The sequence below is a fragment of the Mus caroli genome, unplaced genomic scaffold (genome assembly GCF_978045245.1).
Source record: "Mus caroli unplaced genomic scaffold, Mus_caroli_1 scaffold_10, whole genome shotgun sequence".
Classification (NCBI taxonomy): domain Eukaryota; kingdom Metazoa; phylum Chordata; class Mammalia; order Rodentia; family Muridae; genus Mus; species Mus caroli.
In genome coordinates this window covers 59,122,409-59,140,492 of record NW_028227265.1, presented here as the reverse complement: position 1 = coordinate 59,140,492, position 18,084 = coordinate 59,122,409, and the positions used below count along the sequence as shown (strand labels likewise).

Below are 18,084 nucleotides of genomic sequence, written 5' to 3'. Positions count from 1 at the left end.
GCACCAAATGGCTACATCTTTTTTAATCGGTGTAGGTGAGAGGGCTGGAGAGCTGGGCCAGTGGTTAAAAAACACTTTTGTTTTGTTTTGCAAGACAGGGTTTCTCTGCAGCCCTGGCTGTCCTGGATGGGACTCTGTAGACCAGGCTGGCCTCGAACTCAGAAATCCGCCTGCCTCTGCCTCCCAAGTGCTGGGATTAAAGGCGTGCGCCACCATGCCTGGCCTAAAAACCACTCTTGCAGAGGACTGACTTCTGACCCCAGCAGCAATGTCCACCCAGCCAACAGCAGCCTGTTGCTCCATCTCCATGGGGTCTACCTTCCAGTCCCATGAGCACTTATACTCATGTGGCATATGTGCACACAGATACATCAAAGGTCATTTTAAAATGCAGTTTTCTAAGAATTATATGTATATGAGTACTCTGACGTCATGCACACCAGAAGAGGGCATTTGATCCCATTACAGATGGTTGAGAGCCACCATGTGGTTGCTGAGATTTAAACTCAGGACCTCTGGAAGAGCAAACAGTGCTCTTAACCACTGAGCCATCCAAAGTTTTAAATACTGATGGAGGAAGACTCTGTGCATCTATCTCTGGCCTCCGTACTTGTACCCTTGGCATGCATGAGTGCACACAGTTCAGGTGTGCACGTACAGGAGGCTGGAGACCTAGTATGCACAGAGCCTGAGTTCCACTGCCAGCAATAAATAAACCACGCATGGCAGCACGAAGCTGCCTTCCAAGCACGCAGAAGGCAGAAAAGAGAATCAGGAGTTTGAAATCATCCTCAGCTACACAGCAAGTGCTCAGTTGGAAGATCAGCACAAGAGGCTATATGGCTGGAGGAGTCAGTAAGGAAACAGATCAGGTTAATCTTTATGGCTTTGGCTCACTGGTGATGGAACAACGCGAGGCTGATCTTTGGGCAGTCCTCCGCCCACTACCATTTGTCAGCTCCACCCTCACAGTCTACCAGTGAATTTCTATGGGTCTAGGCTAGGACACTCACAGGCTCCAAAGCTGGCTGCACCCACAGAACCAGGCGCCCTGCATTCAGACCAGTGGGCAAAGGGCGAGTACCGACCCAAGCATGGGCTGAGTCCTTTTTTTTTTTTTAATTGTCTCATTGCTTTTATTTGTGTGAATGGGCGCCTAAGTGGAGGTCAAAGGATAATTTGTGTCAGTCTTCACCCGCTGAGCCATCTAGACCGCGGAAGGCAGTCGCAGACTTGAGTAGAGGACCACTTAGTCTCAAAGCAGCACCAAGAGGAGGGCAGGAGGGGTGGTGCTCTGCATAACGAGGGGCGGGGCCCGAGAGACCACGCCCCATCCTTGCTCTGGGGGGGGCCCGCGCGCCCCCCGCCTGGCTGCGGCGCGTGACGCGAGGGCGCGCGGCGACTCGGACCGGTGCAGGCAACAGCGGAGACGGCGGAGGATCGGATAGCATGGCTGCTGCCGCGGCGACCCCCAGGCTCGAGGCGCCAGAGCCCATGCCGAGTTATGCACAGATGTTGCAACGAAGCTGGGCCTCGGCGCTGGCGGCGGCACAGGGCTGCGGGGACTGTGGCTGGGGACTGGCGCGCCGCGGCCTGGCGGAGCACGCGCACCTGGCTGCACCCGAGCTGCTGCTGGCCGTGCTCTGCGCTCTGGGGTGGACAGCGTTGCGCTCGGCAGCCACCACGCACATCTTTCGGGTCAGTGAGACCTAGGAGGGTGGGGGACTGAGAACTGCAAAAGGAGAATGAGTGGGGCCTCACCTCACGTATTCCTGTGTCCATGGTGGCCGCTGGAAAGTGGGGGGCTCGGGTCTGGAGAGGCCCAGGATGTTAGGGCCTCAGGCTATCGCGAGACCCTTTGCGCGGGTTGGATGGGGGGGCTGAATTGGGGTGACGCTGTGATGGAGTTAGTGTCCAATATAGTGTGGGGTGTTCTGGGTCCAGGGAAACCAGATCCACACCCTGTCCTGGGTCATTTCGATAGAATCTAGGGCGATCCGCTCGGTACAGCCTCTAGGCTGTTGCGGACCAGAGGACCGCCCTGGGGCCCTTCCTGGGGATCGACTTGGGGATCCTGGACGGGAGACCTCGAGATATACAGAGGTCACCTGTGCCCTGCGTCACGGGGAGCTGCTGAGCCTACACCCAGTCTATGCAGTCGAGGCTCCGCCCCTGTCTGGGGTCCACATCACCCCCGAGCCCGTGATTGCACAGGCCTGCGTGTCATGGACCAAGCAAGCAGAGGGGCTCAACCTTGGAAATGACCCTGTCTATGTCAAGGCTGGATTCTGCCGCCCCCATGGGGTGATGGTCAAAATGTTCTCTTTCTGGCGACTAAGAAGGCCACCAACCAGGTCTGAAGGATGACCCTGTAGTGATTGCACTGATGATATTAGCATCTGAGCCTATTCTTCATCCCCCTCCTGGGGTTAGGGGGTCTCTGTGGCATTTAGGCCAGTACCATGGTGGATACTCCCCCAGGGGACTAGCTGGGGACATCCCACCCCCCTCTAACTGAAAGTGGCAGGGGGGTGCGGGGACAGAGAGCATTGTGCCAACAAAGGGGCCTTTCTCTGCTGGCGGGAAGAGGCTGTTCCTTGTTAGGTCAAGACAGGGTGTTGTCCAGCTCCAGGGCCCACCCTGCCTGGTGTCACCCACTGGAGGGAGCAACTTCAGCCCCCAGCTGCTGTGGGAAGGTCCAGGCTAGAGTGAGAAGGGCCAAGCCATGGTTCCCATCTGCCTTGGCCCTGACACTCTCTCGGTGTCCAGCTAGGAAGCTGGAGGCCTTGACGCGGCCTGATGCCACCTCAGTTCCACCCTCACCCTTCCTAAGAACAGGGTGGAGGGGCTGTCCCACTCTCCAAGCTCAACTTGGCAGCAGCCTGGTTGCTAAGGGTTACAGGAGCTGGGCTCTGGCTGTCTCCATGACAACCGCTTAGTGCTCTGTGCTCCTCTGGCCCCCTCAGCCTTGAGAGGAAGGGGGCTGGGTTTGGCGTTCAGCTCCGGAGCTCCACCCCCAGGGTGCTGGAGCCTTCTCTGACTCTAGTCCACCTATTCCAACAGTCTTTTGTAGTTTTTGAGACAGTCTCACACTGGTGAAACTCATGGCAATCCTCCTGCCTCAACTTCCCAAGTGTTGGGATGATAGGCATGTACCTTCTAATTCAGGGCACACTATCCAGTGGCGTCTTTGTGTCCCCAGAGTCAGGGTGTCTCACCATCACATGATTCCCTTTCACTTTTGTCCCCCCTTCTCCCTCTAACACCACCCCTGATTCTCTTAGCAGACTCTGGCCGGCTTCCCCCGCCAGGCGTCCTCCTAGACTCAATTTCCCTTCCTGTCTTCCTCTCAGGGCAGGGGAGCACTGGTGTTTTCAAGTTTTCTGTTCCCCAAAGTATTGTCCATCAACAGTCAAGTCATTCCCCCTTTTTCTCTCCCTGACACACCCCCATTCCCTTCCAGAACCTGAGCCCCCCAGATTCCCTGGGCTCCATTGCCTAAAGCCTGAGTGTGTCACCCCACCCTGCCCTCTTCCCTTCCCTCTCCTTTCTCCAGGCCACACAGGACAGCTGGGTGCTAAGTTTAGCCCTTCATGGGCTAACACATGGGCTCTGGTTACCCCAGATGATATGAGGCCCAGCCTTCTCAATGCCACCAAGCCTGCTGAGTCCCTGGGCCTCACTTTGTCCCCTGGAGGAGCGTCGAGCTCCCCAGCGATAACCATTACCTACCATGTCCCCACAGCCCCTGGCCAAGCGGTGTCGTCTGCAGCCTAGAGATGCTGCCAGGTTACCTGAGAGCGCCTGGAAGCTTCTGTTCTACTTGGCCTGTTGGAGCTACTGTGCCTACCTGCTCCTGGGCACCAGTTATCCTTTCTTCCATGACCCGCCCTCTGTCTTCTATGGTAAGAACCCTGTGGGACCAGTGCAAAGGATTCTATGGAGGCTGCTGAGCCCAGCCTGACAAGTAGAAAGTGAGAAATGACTCTTGAGAAGTTGTTTTCTGATCTCCATGTGTGCACCGTGTCATGCACATATGTGTGCACACGTACGTACGTTCTCCACCCCTTCAGGAGTGGGCCTAATGAGCTATCTCAATGGAAGTCTTGATATCAGGAGAGCCCCAAGACAAGGATGGCTATGGACCCCTGGAAGTGGAGTGGTCAGAAGAGGGTTCCTAGCAGAGGTAGTGCTGCAAGGGCATGTGCAAAGGCCCTGGGGTGTCATAGGACGGTTCTAATGAAGACCCAAATTTTGGCTGGAGTTTGAGCTTCAGAGATGGATAAGTATGAAGGTTTGTAGATGTAAAAATGTGCAAAGTGGGAGGGGCTCCTTGCTAGGGACCATGATATGGGAATTATCAGTGATCTAGGAGGGGCAGAGATATGCTTTCTGAGGAGACAGGGATAGGCTGAGAGGACTCTGGTGGCACACAACTAGGACCTATGGTGACTCTCCACATGGAAAGCACCACGTAATTTTTTCTTACATAGTCCAGAATAGCCCAAAATTGGGGATGCACCTGCCTCAGCCCCCTAACTGCTAGGATCCCAGGTGTGCATCACCAGTCAGAACAAACCATTTTGAGTTTCAAAAGGAGTGGTGTTAGCTGCTCCCTTTTTATTTCCTCCTGAGACAGGGTTTCTCTGTAACCCTGGCTGTCCTGAAACTCACTCTCTAGACCAGGCTGGCCTTGAACTCAGAAATCTGCCTGGCTCTGCCTCTCAAATGCTGGGATTAAAGGTGTGTACTGTCATGGGTGGCTGACAGACCCAGGGTTGGCCCGTGCTTGGAACAGGCTAGCGTACATTTACTGAATACCCACAGGTTTTTGTGGATATTTTTCTAGAGATAGAACCAAATAGACTCCTGCATATTGGGCAGTGTGCCTCTGGTGACCATGTCCTCACGCATCACTGAGGGACTCTAAGCTATCCCTTTACTCTTTACTCCTGAGCCACACCCACAGCCACTTACTGGGCAATTTGAGGCAGGGGTTCCACCCCTGAGCCACTGCCCCAGGCCTAAGCATGGTGTCCCAGGTCAGCCTGTGCTAGACACAGGCAGGAGGAGGCTCCCAAACCCTCCAGGGGACGTTCAGTCTGTTCATAGCAAGAAGAAGCAAGAGAAAACAGGGGACAGGAACAGGGAGGTGTGTGTGGATATGTTCATAGGGACAGGGACCCTACTGAAGGTGACTTTGGCTGAAGTGTGCCAAAATGGGGCAGTGCAGGTAGGCACACTGTTAGGACTAGGGGCTTACTAGAGGACGAGTGTGTGTATGTGTGTGGGGAAGCATGTTGTGGGATGTGTGTGTGTGAATGGGTGTGGGGGGGTGAGAGTGAGTGTGGGGGATGTGAGTGGATGTGGGGGTTCTTCTTCTTTTAGAAAGCATATCCGTTTGTATCCATGTGGAGGGGACACCTGTGTGCCCCCACTTGCACATGTGCATGAAGGTTCGTGAACAACCTTTGGGAGTTGGTCTCTTCTCATCATGTGGAGCCCTGGTCATCTGGTTTGGTAGCAAGTGCCTTTACCCACCGATCCTTCCCAAGGATCTTTTTTGGAATTTTGTACAGGATCTCCCAGCCTAAGATGGTCTCAAAACTTTGCTGTCTTTCTGCCTCAGGCCCAGTGCTGGCTGGAGGTTAGAGGGCAACCCTGAGTTACTTCTCTCTTCCACCTTAACGTGGGCTCTGTGGGCAGGACTCTGCACGCCAGGCGTTTGAGGCAAGCATCTTTGCCTGTGGGCCCATCTCGATAGCCCTAATGAGTCCTTCAGTGACTCTATTCCTTGGCTGCCTGAGCTGGGGACAAAGGCCCAGACAGATTCAAAAGGACCTTGGGGACAAAACATGGTGACAGGGGAGAGGAGGAGGCACAAGTAGGGAGTGGTGGGTAGCGCAGTGCTCACCAGGGAAGGGACCATTGCCTGAGTGGGGACGGGCATGCCCAGAGACATGGGAAGGCTGGAGCAGGGGCATGCCCAGAGACATGGGAAGGCTGGAGCAGGGGCCACTGGACTAGGGACTGGAACAGGACACCTCTGTCTGCAGAGTGGGCCTGGAGAACTTTAGCCAGACATGATGTCCATATTTGTCATTTCAGCACTCAGGAGACTGAGACAGGAGCATTGCTATGAGTTCTTAGGGCAGCCTGAGCTAACTAACAGACTCTCATACAACAACAGAAGCAACAACATCAACAACAATGACAGAATACCCTAACAAAATGGAGCTGGAAGAGTTGGAGAGATGGCTCAGCAGTTAAGAGCACTGACTGCTCTTCCAAAGGTCCTGAGTTCAAATCCCAGCAAACACATGGTGGCTCACAACCATCTGTAATGGGATCTGATGTCCTCTTCTGCTGTGTCTGAAGACATGACAGTGTACTTACATATAACAATAAATAAGTCTTGGGGCTGGAGCGAGCAGAGGTCCTGAGTTTAATTCCCAGCAATCACCAGATGGCTCACAACTTGTACAGTGACAGTGTACTCATATAAGTAAAATAAATAAATAAATAAATAAATAAATAAATAAATAAATAAATAAGTCTTGGCTGGAGCTGAGGTGGTAGAGGGCTTGCCTAGAAGCCCTTGGTTCCGTCCATTTCAGTCAGGCATGCTACCTCCACACACAGCATCCCAGCACTCAGGAAGTGGAGACAGGAGGATTATGAGTTCAAGGTCATCCTTAGCTACATAGAGATTTTAGTGAGCCTGGCCTACCTGAGATCCTGACTCAAACCCAGGCAAAGGTGGGTGAGGTGGTTGCCCTGGTTCAGGTGCCAAACCTGACGCCCCGAGTGAGAAGAGAATCCTGACTTCCGATGTGTCCTCTAAGCTCCCCACGGGGTCCTATGCCCACATATGTTCACAGTGAATAATCTTATAGATAGAAGAAAGACCTACAGCCACCCCATGTAAAGCAGGCTCATGCCGAGTGAGGCTGTGTGGGGAAGTCTCAGGAGACACAGAGGCCCTGCAAATGACTGCTTGCTCATGACTCTTCCTAGACTGGAGGTCAGGCATGGCGGTGCCCTGGGACATCGCGGTGGCCTATCTGCTGCAGGGGAGTTTCTACTGCCACTCCGTCTATGCCACCGTGTACATGGACAGCTGGCGCAAGGACTCGGTGGTCATGCTGGTGCATCACGTGGTCACCCTGCTCCTCATTGCCTCTTCCTACGCCTTCCGGTGAGTTCATCAGGAGAGTGGGCAGGTGACACGTGCTTAGGGGTGTGTAAGGCCTGGAGACGGGCTCAGAGACCCGTCCCCACTCTGTTCCCTCAGGCCTAAGCCTGGTGACACCATTTTCTTTTTTCTTTTTTTTTTTTTAATGCAACTTTATTTTATTTTATTCTTGGTCTTTTTTAAAATATTTAATTATTTATTATATGTAAGTACACTGTAGCTGTCTTCAGACACTCCAGAAGAGAGCATCAGATTTTGTTACAGATGGTTGTGAGCCACCATGTGGTTGCTGGGATTTGAACTCAGGACCTTTGGAAGAGCAGTCGGTGCTCTTAACCGCTGAGCCATCTCACCAGCCCGACACCATTTTCAAAAATTCCTTTCATGTTTATTTATTTGGGGGTGGCATGGGGGTCAGCTTGTGTGGAGGTCAGAGGACAACTTTAAGGATTTCTGCCACGTGCATCTCCTGGGAATTGAACAGAATAGAGGCTGAGCCTCTGGCCAGCCAAGATAGGTGAGGCTGTGTGTTCAAGGACAGAAAGAGCTACAACAGGGAGACCTGACTCGAAATAAAAAAGGGGAACCAAGAATTCCCACAGCTAAGAGCCCTGGCTGTTCTCGCAAGGACATAAGTTTTGGGTCCATGCCCACATGGTGGCTCACCTGTGACTCTGTCCATCACGGACACTGGCAGGCGCACCCCACACAGACGTAGATTTCACAGTAGTAAGAGAGGCTGGCGCCAGGGCTCAGGGTGCACAGCGTGGGAACTGTTCTTTTGGGGATTGCTTTTTTGTGTGTATAGGAGTTTTGTCTGCGTGGAGTGGGATCCCCTGGAACTGGAGTTATAGGTGGGTTCTGGGAACCAAACTGAGCCATCTTTCCAGCCTAAGTTCCTAGCACGGTGTTCCAGCAATCTGACATCCTCTCCTGGGCACTGCAGGCCCTGCACACAGATACACAGTCACATACACACAATCAAACAATAATAAAACCCACCACGTGGCCCTGGGCAGATGGCCCCGGCTCCACAGTCCTGTTGTGATGTCTCTACTCTGCAGGTACCACAACGTAGGCCTCCTCGTGTTCTTCCTGCATGACGTCAGCGATGTGCAGCTGGAGTTCACAAAACTCAACATCTACTTTAAGGCCAGGGGTGGCGCCTACCATCGATTGCATGGGCTGGTGGCCAACCTGGGCTGCCTCAGCTTCTGTTTCTGCTGGTGAGAGGGGTGGACCCGACAGGAGAGGGTTGTGGCTCAGTGGGGTGGGTAGGGCCAGGAGGTGTGTGTCTTGTTGGATGGTGGGCAAAGCAAGGGCTTATTAGGGGTAGAGGCATGCATGGTTGGGTAGGAGACAGGGCTGATTGGGAGGATGAGGAGGGCCAAGCAGAGGAGGGCTATGGCCTAGTCCAGAAAGGCCTGTCCTAGGCAAGGAAGGGGCAGGGTCTGGCGAGTGGGTGGGTCTGCCAGGCCAAGGTGCTGAGAAAGACAGAAGTGGGTCAGGGACCTTGGGAGTGAGTTACAAGTGGCTGGTGAGGATGGTAGGGAGGAGCTGGCAGGGTCAGGGGAGGGGAGTTGAAGGAGGGGAGCATGCTCTTCCTCACCTGTCGTCTCCCCAACAACCCCTCCCCGCAGGTTCTGGTTCCGCCTCTACTGGTTCCCCCTCAAGGTTCTGTACGCCACCTGCCACTGCAGCCTGCAGTCTGTGCCTGACATCCCGTACTACTTCTTCTTCAACATTCTGCTGTTGCTCCTGATGGTCATGAACATCTATTGGTTCCTGGTGAGTCGGCCCCTCCGGGTCATCTCCAGGCCTGGGAGGGGCCTGTGTGTAGGTGCAAAGGGCCTATGGCAGCCACAGGGTTTCATTGGTGCCCTTTTCCTCCCACAGTACATTGTGGCTTTCGCAGCCAAGGTGCTGACTGGTCAGATGCGTGAACTGGAAGATTTGAGGGAATACGACACTCTGGAAGCTCAGACAGCCAAGCCCTGCAAAGCCGAGTGAGTGAGTGAGTGAATGAGTGAGGCTGGGCCTCAGTCCCTAGCGCCTCCTTCAGGTGTGGGCTCCTGAGAATGCTGGGGGCCCTCAGGGAAAGAGCCTGAAGCAGGGGCTTGGCTGTGTAACCAGAAGTGGAACATCTGGGAATGAGCGAGCGAGAGGCCTGTCAGGGCTGGGAGCTGCTTGCTAGCCCAGAAGGAATGTTCAGGAGACTCCAGCTCTCCAAGGACAGCAAGGGCTCACAGAACAGCAAAATACCGTCCACCTGGCTCTGCTGGCTTGGAGTCTGGGGTTGGCTCAAGCAGGGGACCTCACCAACCCTAGTCTGGACAGACAAACAGGGTTTAGGACACACAGCCCCCTGAGCCAGTATGTGTAGCATTGAGCAGGAGCAAGGGCAGGAGGCTGTGGGAAGTTCCAGAAAGTGCAAACCAGCCAGGCCCTGGGATGCATTAGTGCAGACACCAGGGGCAGAAGGTGAAGAAGCAGAGAGACGTGGTTTAATAATTTTTGTTTTTAGAGGAATATAGGAGGAGGATTTTTAAAAATTATTTATTATCGTGGGGTTGGGGTATGTGTCGTAATGTGTGTGTGGAGGTCAGAGGACACCCTTTGGATGTCTCTGTCCACTGTGGCTCCCAGGGACCGAGCTCAGGCCATCAGGTGCCTTTTCCTGCTGAGCAGCCTTGTTGGTCCTATGTTCTTTTGCTTTGCTTTTATTTTTTAAATTGTTTTTATTTTATGTGTGTGGGTGTTTTGCCTGCATGTATGTGTGTGCATTATGTATGAGCAGTGCCCAAGAAGGCCAGAGACGGCATTAGGATCCCCTGAAACTAGCTAGAGACAGATGTAAGCCTCCATGTGGTTGCTGGGACTTGAACCCAAGTACTTTGAAGGAGCAGTAGTGATGGGACCTGCCTTTAATCCCAGCACTCAGAAGGCAGAGGCAGGTGGCTCTCTATGACTTTGAGGCCAGCCTGGTCTACAGAGTGAGTTCCAGGACAGCCAGAGCTACACAGTAAAACCCTGTCCCAAAAAGGAGAGGAAGAGCCAGGCAATGGTGGCACACGCCTTTAATCCCAGCACTCACTCGGGAGGCAGAGGCAGGCATCCGCCTGAGTTCGAGGCCAGCCTGGTCTACAAAGTGAGTTCCAGGACAGCCAGGGCTATACAGAGAAACCCTGTCTCGAAAAACCAAAAAAAAAAAAAAGGAGAGGAAGAGGAGGAGGAGGAAGAGGAAGTTAGGGTTAGGAGCAGTCAATGCTCTTAACCACTGAGCCACCCTTCTTCAGTGGCTCTCAACCTTCCCAATGCTGTGGCCCTTTAATACAGTTCCTCATGTTGTGGTGACCCCCAACCATAAAATGATTTTCATCTCTACTTCATAACTGTAATTTTGATACTGTTATGAATTGTAATGTAAATATCTGATATGTGACCTCTGTGGGGGTTGGGACCCACAGGTTGAGAACCACTGCTCTAGACCTCAGCCTTAGGTTCTTTTTAAAAATTATTTGTACATTTATTTTGTGCATATGGATGTTTCTCTGCATGTATGTCAGTGCACCTGACTCCCACAGAGGTTCCAAGAGAGCCTCTGATCCCCTGGAACTGGAATTACAGACCGTTGTGAGCCACAGTGCAGATGCTGGGATTTGAACCTGGGTCCTCTGGAAGAGCAGTTGCTGCTCTTAATCAGTGCATGGCTCTAAATTCTGGAGACGGGAATGGAGTTAGGCTGGATGGCATCCACTACTAGTCCTAGCACTCAGGAGGCTGAGGCAGAAGGATCTCCTTCAGTTCCACAACAGCGTCAACCACAGAGAGACTGCTTTTCAAGAAAAGAGCCACACAGTGGCCACAATAAACTGTGGGGCTGCAGAGGAAGTGTGTTGAGGCCGGAGCTAGCACCAGGGCAGAGTGAGTGTCCTAGTTTACTTCCTGTTCCTGTGATAAAACATTGACCAAACGCAGCTGGGGAGGAGGGAGGGGTTGGCTTCTACATCCCAGTCACGACTGAACACAGAGAGAAGTCAGGGCAGGAAACCAAAGCAGAGATCTTGGCTGGACCCCACTGCCCACTCACTCTTCTTTCTCCCTCCCTCCGTCCCTCCCTCCCTCCCTCTCTCCCTTCCTTCCTTCCTTCCTTTTCTTCCTTCTTTCCTTGCTTCCTTGCTTTTCCTTGTGTCCTTCCCTCCCTCCCTCCCTCCCTCCCTCTTCCTTCTTTCTTCCTTTCTTTCTCCCTTTGGTTTTTCAAGACAGGGTTTTATGTGTAGTTCTGGCCGGCCTAGAATTTGCTCTGTAGACCAGGCTGGTCTCCAACTCACAGAGATCCATCTGTCTCTGTCTCCTTAGTGCTGGCATTAAAGGTGTGTGCCACACCTTCAGGCATCCTGCTTTCTTATAGCACACAGGGCCACCTCTCCAAGGGTGGAGCCACCCACAGTGCACTGAGGTTTCTCACATTGATCAATTAATCAATGAAATGCTCCACAGACTCCACTATAGGTTAATCTGATGGAGGCCTATTCTCAGGTGAGGCTCCTTCTTCCCAGTGACCTCAGCTTGTGTTAACGAGACAAAACACTAACCAAAAGCAATGGAGACACACAAGCACATCAGTAGTAAACCGTAACCTCTCCTTACTTCTTCTCCCCAGTAGCTCATGTATTAACAAATGTTAAAGTTAGGATTATAATATAAACACAGGGCTGGTGAGATGGCTCAGTGGGTAAGAGCACCCGACTGCTCTTCCCAAGGTCCAGAGTTCAAATCCCAGCAACCACATGGTGGCTCACAACCATCCGTAACGAGATCTGGCGCCCTCTTCTGGAGTGTCTGAAGACAGCTACAGTGTACTTACATATAATAAATAAAAATCTTCAAAAAATATATATATATAAACACAGTCCAACTTTTGTTTTTTTTGTTTTTTGTTTTTGTTTGTTTGTTTTGTTTTTCGAGACAGGGTTTCTCTGTAGCCCTGGCTGTCCTGGAACTCACTTTGTAGACCAGGCTGGCCTCGAACTCAGAAATCCGCCTGCCTCTGCCTCCCGAGTGCTGGGATTAAAGGCGTGCGCCACCACGCCCGGCTTAAAAATACATTTATTTTATTTATTATATGTGAGTACACTATAGCTGTCTTCAAACACTAGAAGAGGGAATCAGGTCTTGTTACAGATGGTTGTGAGCCACCATGTGGTTGCTGGGATTTGAACTCAGGACCTTTGGAAGAGCAGTCAGTGCTCTTAACTGCTGAGCCATTGCTTCAACCCACAGTCTAACTTTTACAAGTCCCAAGTGTTTAAATTTTATTTATTTATTTCTTTTGTTTGTTTTGTTTTGTTTTGTTTTCGAGACAGAGTTTCTCTGTATAGCTCTGGCTGTCCTGGAGCTCACTCTGTAGACCAGGCTGGCCTTGAACTCAGAAATTTGCCTTCCTCTGCTTCCCAAGTGCTGGGATTAAAAGTGTGTGCCACCACAACCCAGCGTGCTTAAAATTTTTATCACTTGCTAGACATGGTGGCACATGCCTTTAATCCCAGCCAGAAGGCAGTGTCAGGTGGATCTCTGTGACTTCCTGACGAGGCTGGTCCACACACTGAGTCCCTCGAAAAGCAAACAAGCTAGATAGTGGTGGTACATGCCTTTAATTCCAGCAGTTAGGAGGTAGAGGCAGGCAGATCTCTGTGAGTTCGAGGCCAGCGTGGTGTACATGAGTTCCAGACCAGCCAGGGCTACACAGAAAAACCCTGTCTAAAAAAATAATAAATAAATAAATAAAAACAAAAACACTCCATCATTTAAAAGTTCAACCACTCTTTTTTTTTTTAAAGATTTATTTATTTATTTTATGTATGTGAGTACACTGTAGCTGTCCAGATGGTTGTGAGCCTTAACGTGGTTGTTGAGAATTGAATTTTTTAGGACCTCTGCTCACTCTGGTCAGCCCTGCTCGCTACGGCCCAGAGATTTTATTTATAAGTGCACTGTAGCTGGCTTCAGATGCACCAGAAGAGGGCGTCAGATCTCATTATGGATGGTTGCTGGGATTTGAACTCAGGACTTTCAGAAGAGCAGTCAGTGTTCTTACCCACTGAGCCATCTCGCCAGCCCAAGTTCAACCACTTTTAAATTTATTTGAAGTCTCTTAATTGTGGACTCCTATAAATTCCAAAATAAGACATTTCTTACTTCAAATTGGAAGAACCAGGACACACACAATAAGAATAGAGCAAAACCAAACTCCAGTGGTGTAAATGAAATCTGAACCTCATTGTTGCAAATCTGGGTGTCACTCAAGATCTTCTGGACTCCAAAGGACTTGGGCAGCTGTGGGTTGTGGGCTTTGCCATCCACAGCACACAGCTCCTGTTGGCTCTGTTCCACTGGGCTCCTCCTCACCCTGCCACCATGAGGAGGAATCTCCAACATGCTGCAATCTGCACCCCCACCAATGGCCAGCCTCTAAGGCTTCAAAACCAATACCACATAGGAGACTCTTATGTCTTTACGAGGAAGGTGACCCCTTCTGGACCACAGCTGAATTAGGTTACCAATGTTCTTCTTCTTCTTCTTTTTTTTTTTGGATCTTCTCTTTCCCTTTTTTTTCTCTTTTTGTCAAATCCTTTCTTTCTTTCTTTCTTTCTTTATTTATTTATTTTTAAAGATTTTTTTAAAATTAGGTATTTTCCTCATTTACATTTCCAATGCTATCCCAAAAGTCCCCCATACCCTCCCACCCACCCACCCCCACTTTTTGGCCCTGGCGTTCCCCTGTACTGGGGCATATAAAGTTTGCAAGTTCAATGGGCCTCTCTTTCCAGTGATGGCCTACTAGGCCATCTTTTGATACATATGCAGCTAGAGTCAAGGGCTCCAGGGTACTGGTTAGTTCATAATGTTGTTCCACCTATAGGGTACCAATATTCTTATAAGGCAAAACCCATTAGGCCACATGCCTTCAGCCACTGAGGGCAAGAGAACATCCTGACATACTTCCTGTGTGTGATCAACACATCTTGTGCAGTTGAGGCAACCAACCTTGTTTACTGAAGGGAACACACGTGGCTTATCTTACATGAACAACAGTCTCCAGTGTTCCCAGAAACCATCTGCCCTTGGCAAGTGGGGCTTACAGATTAGAAGCATTTCTGTTTTGTAGATCTCTTAAGCACAGCAATTGAAACTTAAAACATAACTTTAGCCCTCACAAAACCTGTAGTTCAAAAGATTTTTCCAGTGCTGATAAAAGTTGCTGCTATCCTTTGTGCTTGTCTTTGGGGCGTGCTGGCAGCCAGCCCCATGGAAGCCACAGCAAAAGCTGCTGGTTTATGTCCTGAGGAGCTGCAAGTGTTTAACAGAAAGAACAGACTTCCAGTCGGGGGAGGCCTAAGCACAAGCGCTGGCTTCCAGGACATACTTTCTCTAGAAAAGCTGCAGCTTTGAACTCTCTGACGAGCAAGTGTTCAAGTACACAGGGCCCCGAATGAGGGGCCCAGGAAGGGTGTGCAATGCTGCTCATAGGACGGCAAGTTCAGCCAGAGAGTGAGGTCTGAGTGAGCCTGCTAGACAGCCAGTCTGCCTTGCTCTGATGTAGGCAAAACCCTCAAAATCAAAGAGCCACTGAAAGGGCTCACTTGGGAAAGCATTAGACCAAAGCATGAGTGAGCCCATGCTTATGGCTCAAACTGCTGTTTGTCTAGATGGGGCTCAGAGTGAGGAAGGGGCTCATTTGGGGTGTGTTGACTTGAAGTGGTATCTTTTTGTTTTGTTTTTCAAGATAGGGTTTCTCTGTGTATCCCTGGCTGTCCTGGAACTCACTCTGTAGACCAGACTGGCCTCAAACTCAGATTCGTCTGTCTCTGCCTCCCAATTGTCAGCTACTACTGCCCAGCCCTTGAAGTGGAATGTTTAATGTGAGCCATGAGGTCTGTAGAGAGATGGTGAGGACATATTGAGGAATCTTCTAGAACATTCATTCTAGAGGTTTCCACAAGGCTTGAGAACAGGTTTGGAAGACACGTAACCTAACCTGAGGCAGAAAGGCCCACTTGCTCCAGAACTCATATATAAAGTAATGCTTGGCATACATCATCACCTCATGCCCTGAAGGCCTGACCTCTGACCTCCATCCCTGGAGCCACCTGCTCTGTCTCATTTAAGGAAGTCTGTGGCATCCCTCCAAGAGCACAAACTGCACAGAGATGAGGGTCACCGGGGACTCCTGCCAACTATAGCTCCCTGAGTCCCTCAGGAGCTGACTCCTGCAGGCTGGCAGGGGTAGAGGCAGAAACTGCTAGGCTTTTCCCTTCTTAAGGGAACATCAATCTGGCCAATAACTCCTGCAAGAATTGCTTAGCATCAGGCTGCCATTCTCTGAGCGACAGGGAGAATGAAACTTCCTGTAGTAGTTGGAAACTCTGGTGTCTGGCATGGTAGTTCGTGCACAGCTGAATCAGGGGCAGAGGCAGGTGGATCTCTGTGAGTCTGAGGTCAACCTGCTCTACAAAAGAAGCTCCAGGTTAGCCAGGTCCACAATGAGGGATCCCATCTCAAAAGAGAAAGCCTAAAATTTCCCATAACTGGGGCTAGGGTTGCAGCTCCACCATAGAGTGCAGCTGAGGTCGGCCTTCCACCCTAGCACTGGGGGAACCTTTTAAACTTTGCCAGAGATTCCGAGTGTTCGGAGATTCCAAGTGTTCGGAAGGGGAGTTTGTGGGTAGGGGAGGCACACAGAGACATGGCAGGTATGGTGTGGGTGGGAACCAGGGAGTGAGCGCTATTTGGCAGGGCCCCTAGTCAGCTCTATCTGTCTGGAATGGAAGAGGGTCCTTGCGGAGGTGGAAGAAGGGGAGGAGTCGATATTGAACAGGGAGAGGGGAGCATGGGGTCCCCAGACTAATCTGTTTCTATTTCTGGCCCCCAGGAAGCCACTGAAGAATGGCCTGGTGAAGGACAAGCTCTTCTGAGTCTCTTGTCCTCAACTCCCGCCATCCAGGACTCTGTCCCATCCTACCTGGGATACTGGCCCCGCCCCTGGAGACTCGACCCAGTCCCTGGAGGTCTGCTCCCACCCCTGGAGGCCCGGTCCCGCCTTTGGCGGCATGGCCTCGCCCCTAGGACGATAGCCCCGCCCTAAGATTCAGGATGCCACCCTTCTCCAAGGACTCTGGCTGCCAGCAGCTCCGCCTTTCAGATCAATTCTCGACCACCCACCTTGGGACCGCTGCCCAGTCCTGCCCTCTGGATCAGTGGGGTCCAGACACGCCCCCTCCAGGACCTCAAAGCACCCCCGACCTACGGTCACCAGCCCACTGGCCCCAGACACAGTGGGCTCCGCTGACTCTCTTGGACACCTCCTGGGAGGAAAATGCTCCCTGTCTGCCATCGTTTATGCGACCACCTCCTCCTTTTGCTCTTGCTGCCCTCGACGACCCTGGCCCCCGCGCCAGCATCCATGGGCCCCGCTGCCGCCCTGCTCCAGGTTCTTGGGCTTCCCGAAGCACCCCGGAGCGTCCCCACACTCCGACCTGTGCCTCCTGTCATGTGGCGCCTATTCCGCCGCCGCGACCCCCAGGAGGCCAGAGTAGGACGCCCTCTGCGGCCATGCCACGTGGAGGAACTAGGGGTCGCCGGAAACATTGTGCGCCACATCCCCGACAGCGGTGAGTAGGGGGTTGTGGCTGGACAAGGGTCCATGAGGCTAAGGGTCCCCCACGCGACCTGTCCAGCCTGGTAACTAGCTGGGGCCCTGTTTTCTTAGTCCTCTAAAAGCAAGGACACATGCTAGTGGCTTCCCAGTGCCCGATCTCAGCCCTGCCCCCATCCCGCCACTTCATATCCTTTGATGCCTTCCTTCAGGTCACTTTTCTGGGCCTCCAGGTACTGGCTGGCACGTCTCCTTCTGCCCATGTCTGCAACTGTAGGCACGGCGCCCCACAGTGTCCCTTTCTTGCAGCGGGTGCCCTGCCCCCACCCCATCTATCAGTGGAGCTCCCGTCTCTCAGCGCTTCCCTTCCTCCTTGTCTCAGCCCAGCCCGTTTGCTGGGACATCGCGCCATGTCCGCTCTCTCCTTGCACCTCCAGGTCTGTCCTCCAGGCCCACACAACCCGCCAGGACCTCGGGGCTGTGCCCCGAGTGGACAGTCGTCTTTGACCTGTCGAATGTGGAGCCCACAGAGCGCCCAACACGCGCGCGCTTAGAGTTGCGGCTGGAGGCTGAGAGTGAAGATACAGGAGGGTGGGAGCTAAGCGTGGCGCTGTGGGCCGATGCAGAGCATCCAGGGCCTGAGCTGCTGCGCATGCCGGCGCCGCCAGGGATGCCCCTGCGCGCAGACCTACTGGGGACTGCAGTAGCCGCCAACGCATCAGTGCCCTGCACCGTGCGCCTGGCGCTGTCACTGCACCCTGGGGCCACTGCAGCCTGTGGGCGCCTGGCTGAGGCCTCGTTGCTGCTGGTGACTCTGGATCCACGCCTGTGTCCCTCGCCGCGATTGCGGCGCCACACAGAGCCCAGGGTGGAAGTTGGTCCAGTGGGCACATGTCGTACCCGACGGTTGCATGTGAGCTTCCGTGAGGTGGGCTGGCACCGTTGGGTGATCGCGCCGCGCGGCTTCCTAGCCAACTTCTGCCAGGGCACGTGCGCACTACCCGAAACGCTGAGGGGACCTGGCGGGCCGCCTGCACTCAACCACGCTGTGCTGCGCGCGCTCATGCACGCAGCTGCTCCCACCCCGGGTGCAGGCTCGCCCTGCTGCGTGCCAGAGCGTCTGTCACCCATCTCCGTGCTCTTCTTCGACAACAGTGACAACGTGGTCCTGCGACACTACGAAGACATGGTGGTGGACGAGTGTGGCTGCCGCTGACCACCCAGGACACCCTTT

General features: G+C 52.7%; 2 protein-coding genes across 3 annotated transcripts; both read left to right on the top strand.

Annotated features, from left to right (window-relative positions):
- Window positions 1-1,361: 1,361 nt before the first annotated feature.
- Cers1 (ceramide synthase 1) lies at window positions 1,362-16,363 on the top strand. 2 transcript variants are annotated; one of them, XM_021169360.3, is made up of 7 exons: window positions 1,362-1,698; window positions 3,746-3,905; window positions 7,018-7,198; window positions 8,260-8,421; window positions 8,836-8,983; window positions 9,092-9,201; window positions 16,128-16,272. In XM_021169360.3, the coding sequence occupies exons 1-7, from the start codon at window positions 1,450-1,452 to the stop codon at window positions 16,168-16,170; spliced, it is 1,053 nt and encodes a 350-aa protein (XP_021025019.2). In that variant the 5' UTR covers window positions 1,362-1,449; the 3' UTR covers window positions 16,171-16,272. The 2 variants fall into 2 exon arrangements, with proteins under 2 accessions (XP_021025019.2, XP_085700006.1); XM_085843880.1 differs by lacking the exon at window positions 9,092-9,201 and having other exon boundaries at window positions 16,128-16,363.
- Window positions 16,364-16,567: 204 nt separating this feature from the next.
- On the top strand, window positions 16,568-18,072 carry Gdf1 (growth differentiation factor 1). The gene is made up of 2 exons (XM_085843881.1): window positions 16,568-16,866; window positions 17,288-18,072. Exons 1-2 carry the CDS (start codon window positions 16,572-16,574, stop codon window positions 18,064-18,066), a joined length of 1,074 nt encoding a protein of 357 aa, XP_085700007.1. The 5' UTR covers window positions 16,568-16,571; the 3' UTR covers window positions 18,067-18,072.
- The last annotated feature ends 12 nt before the right edge of the window (window positions 18,073-18,084 follow it).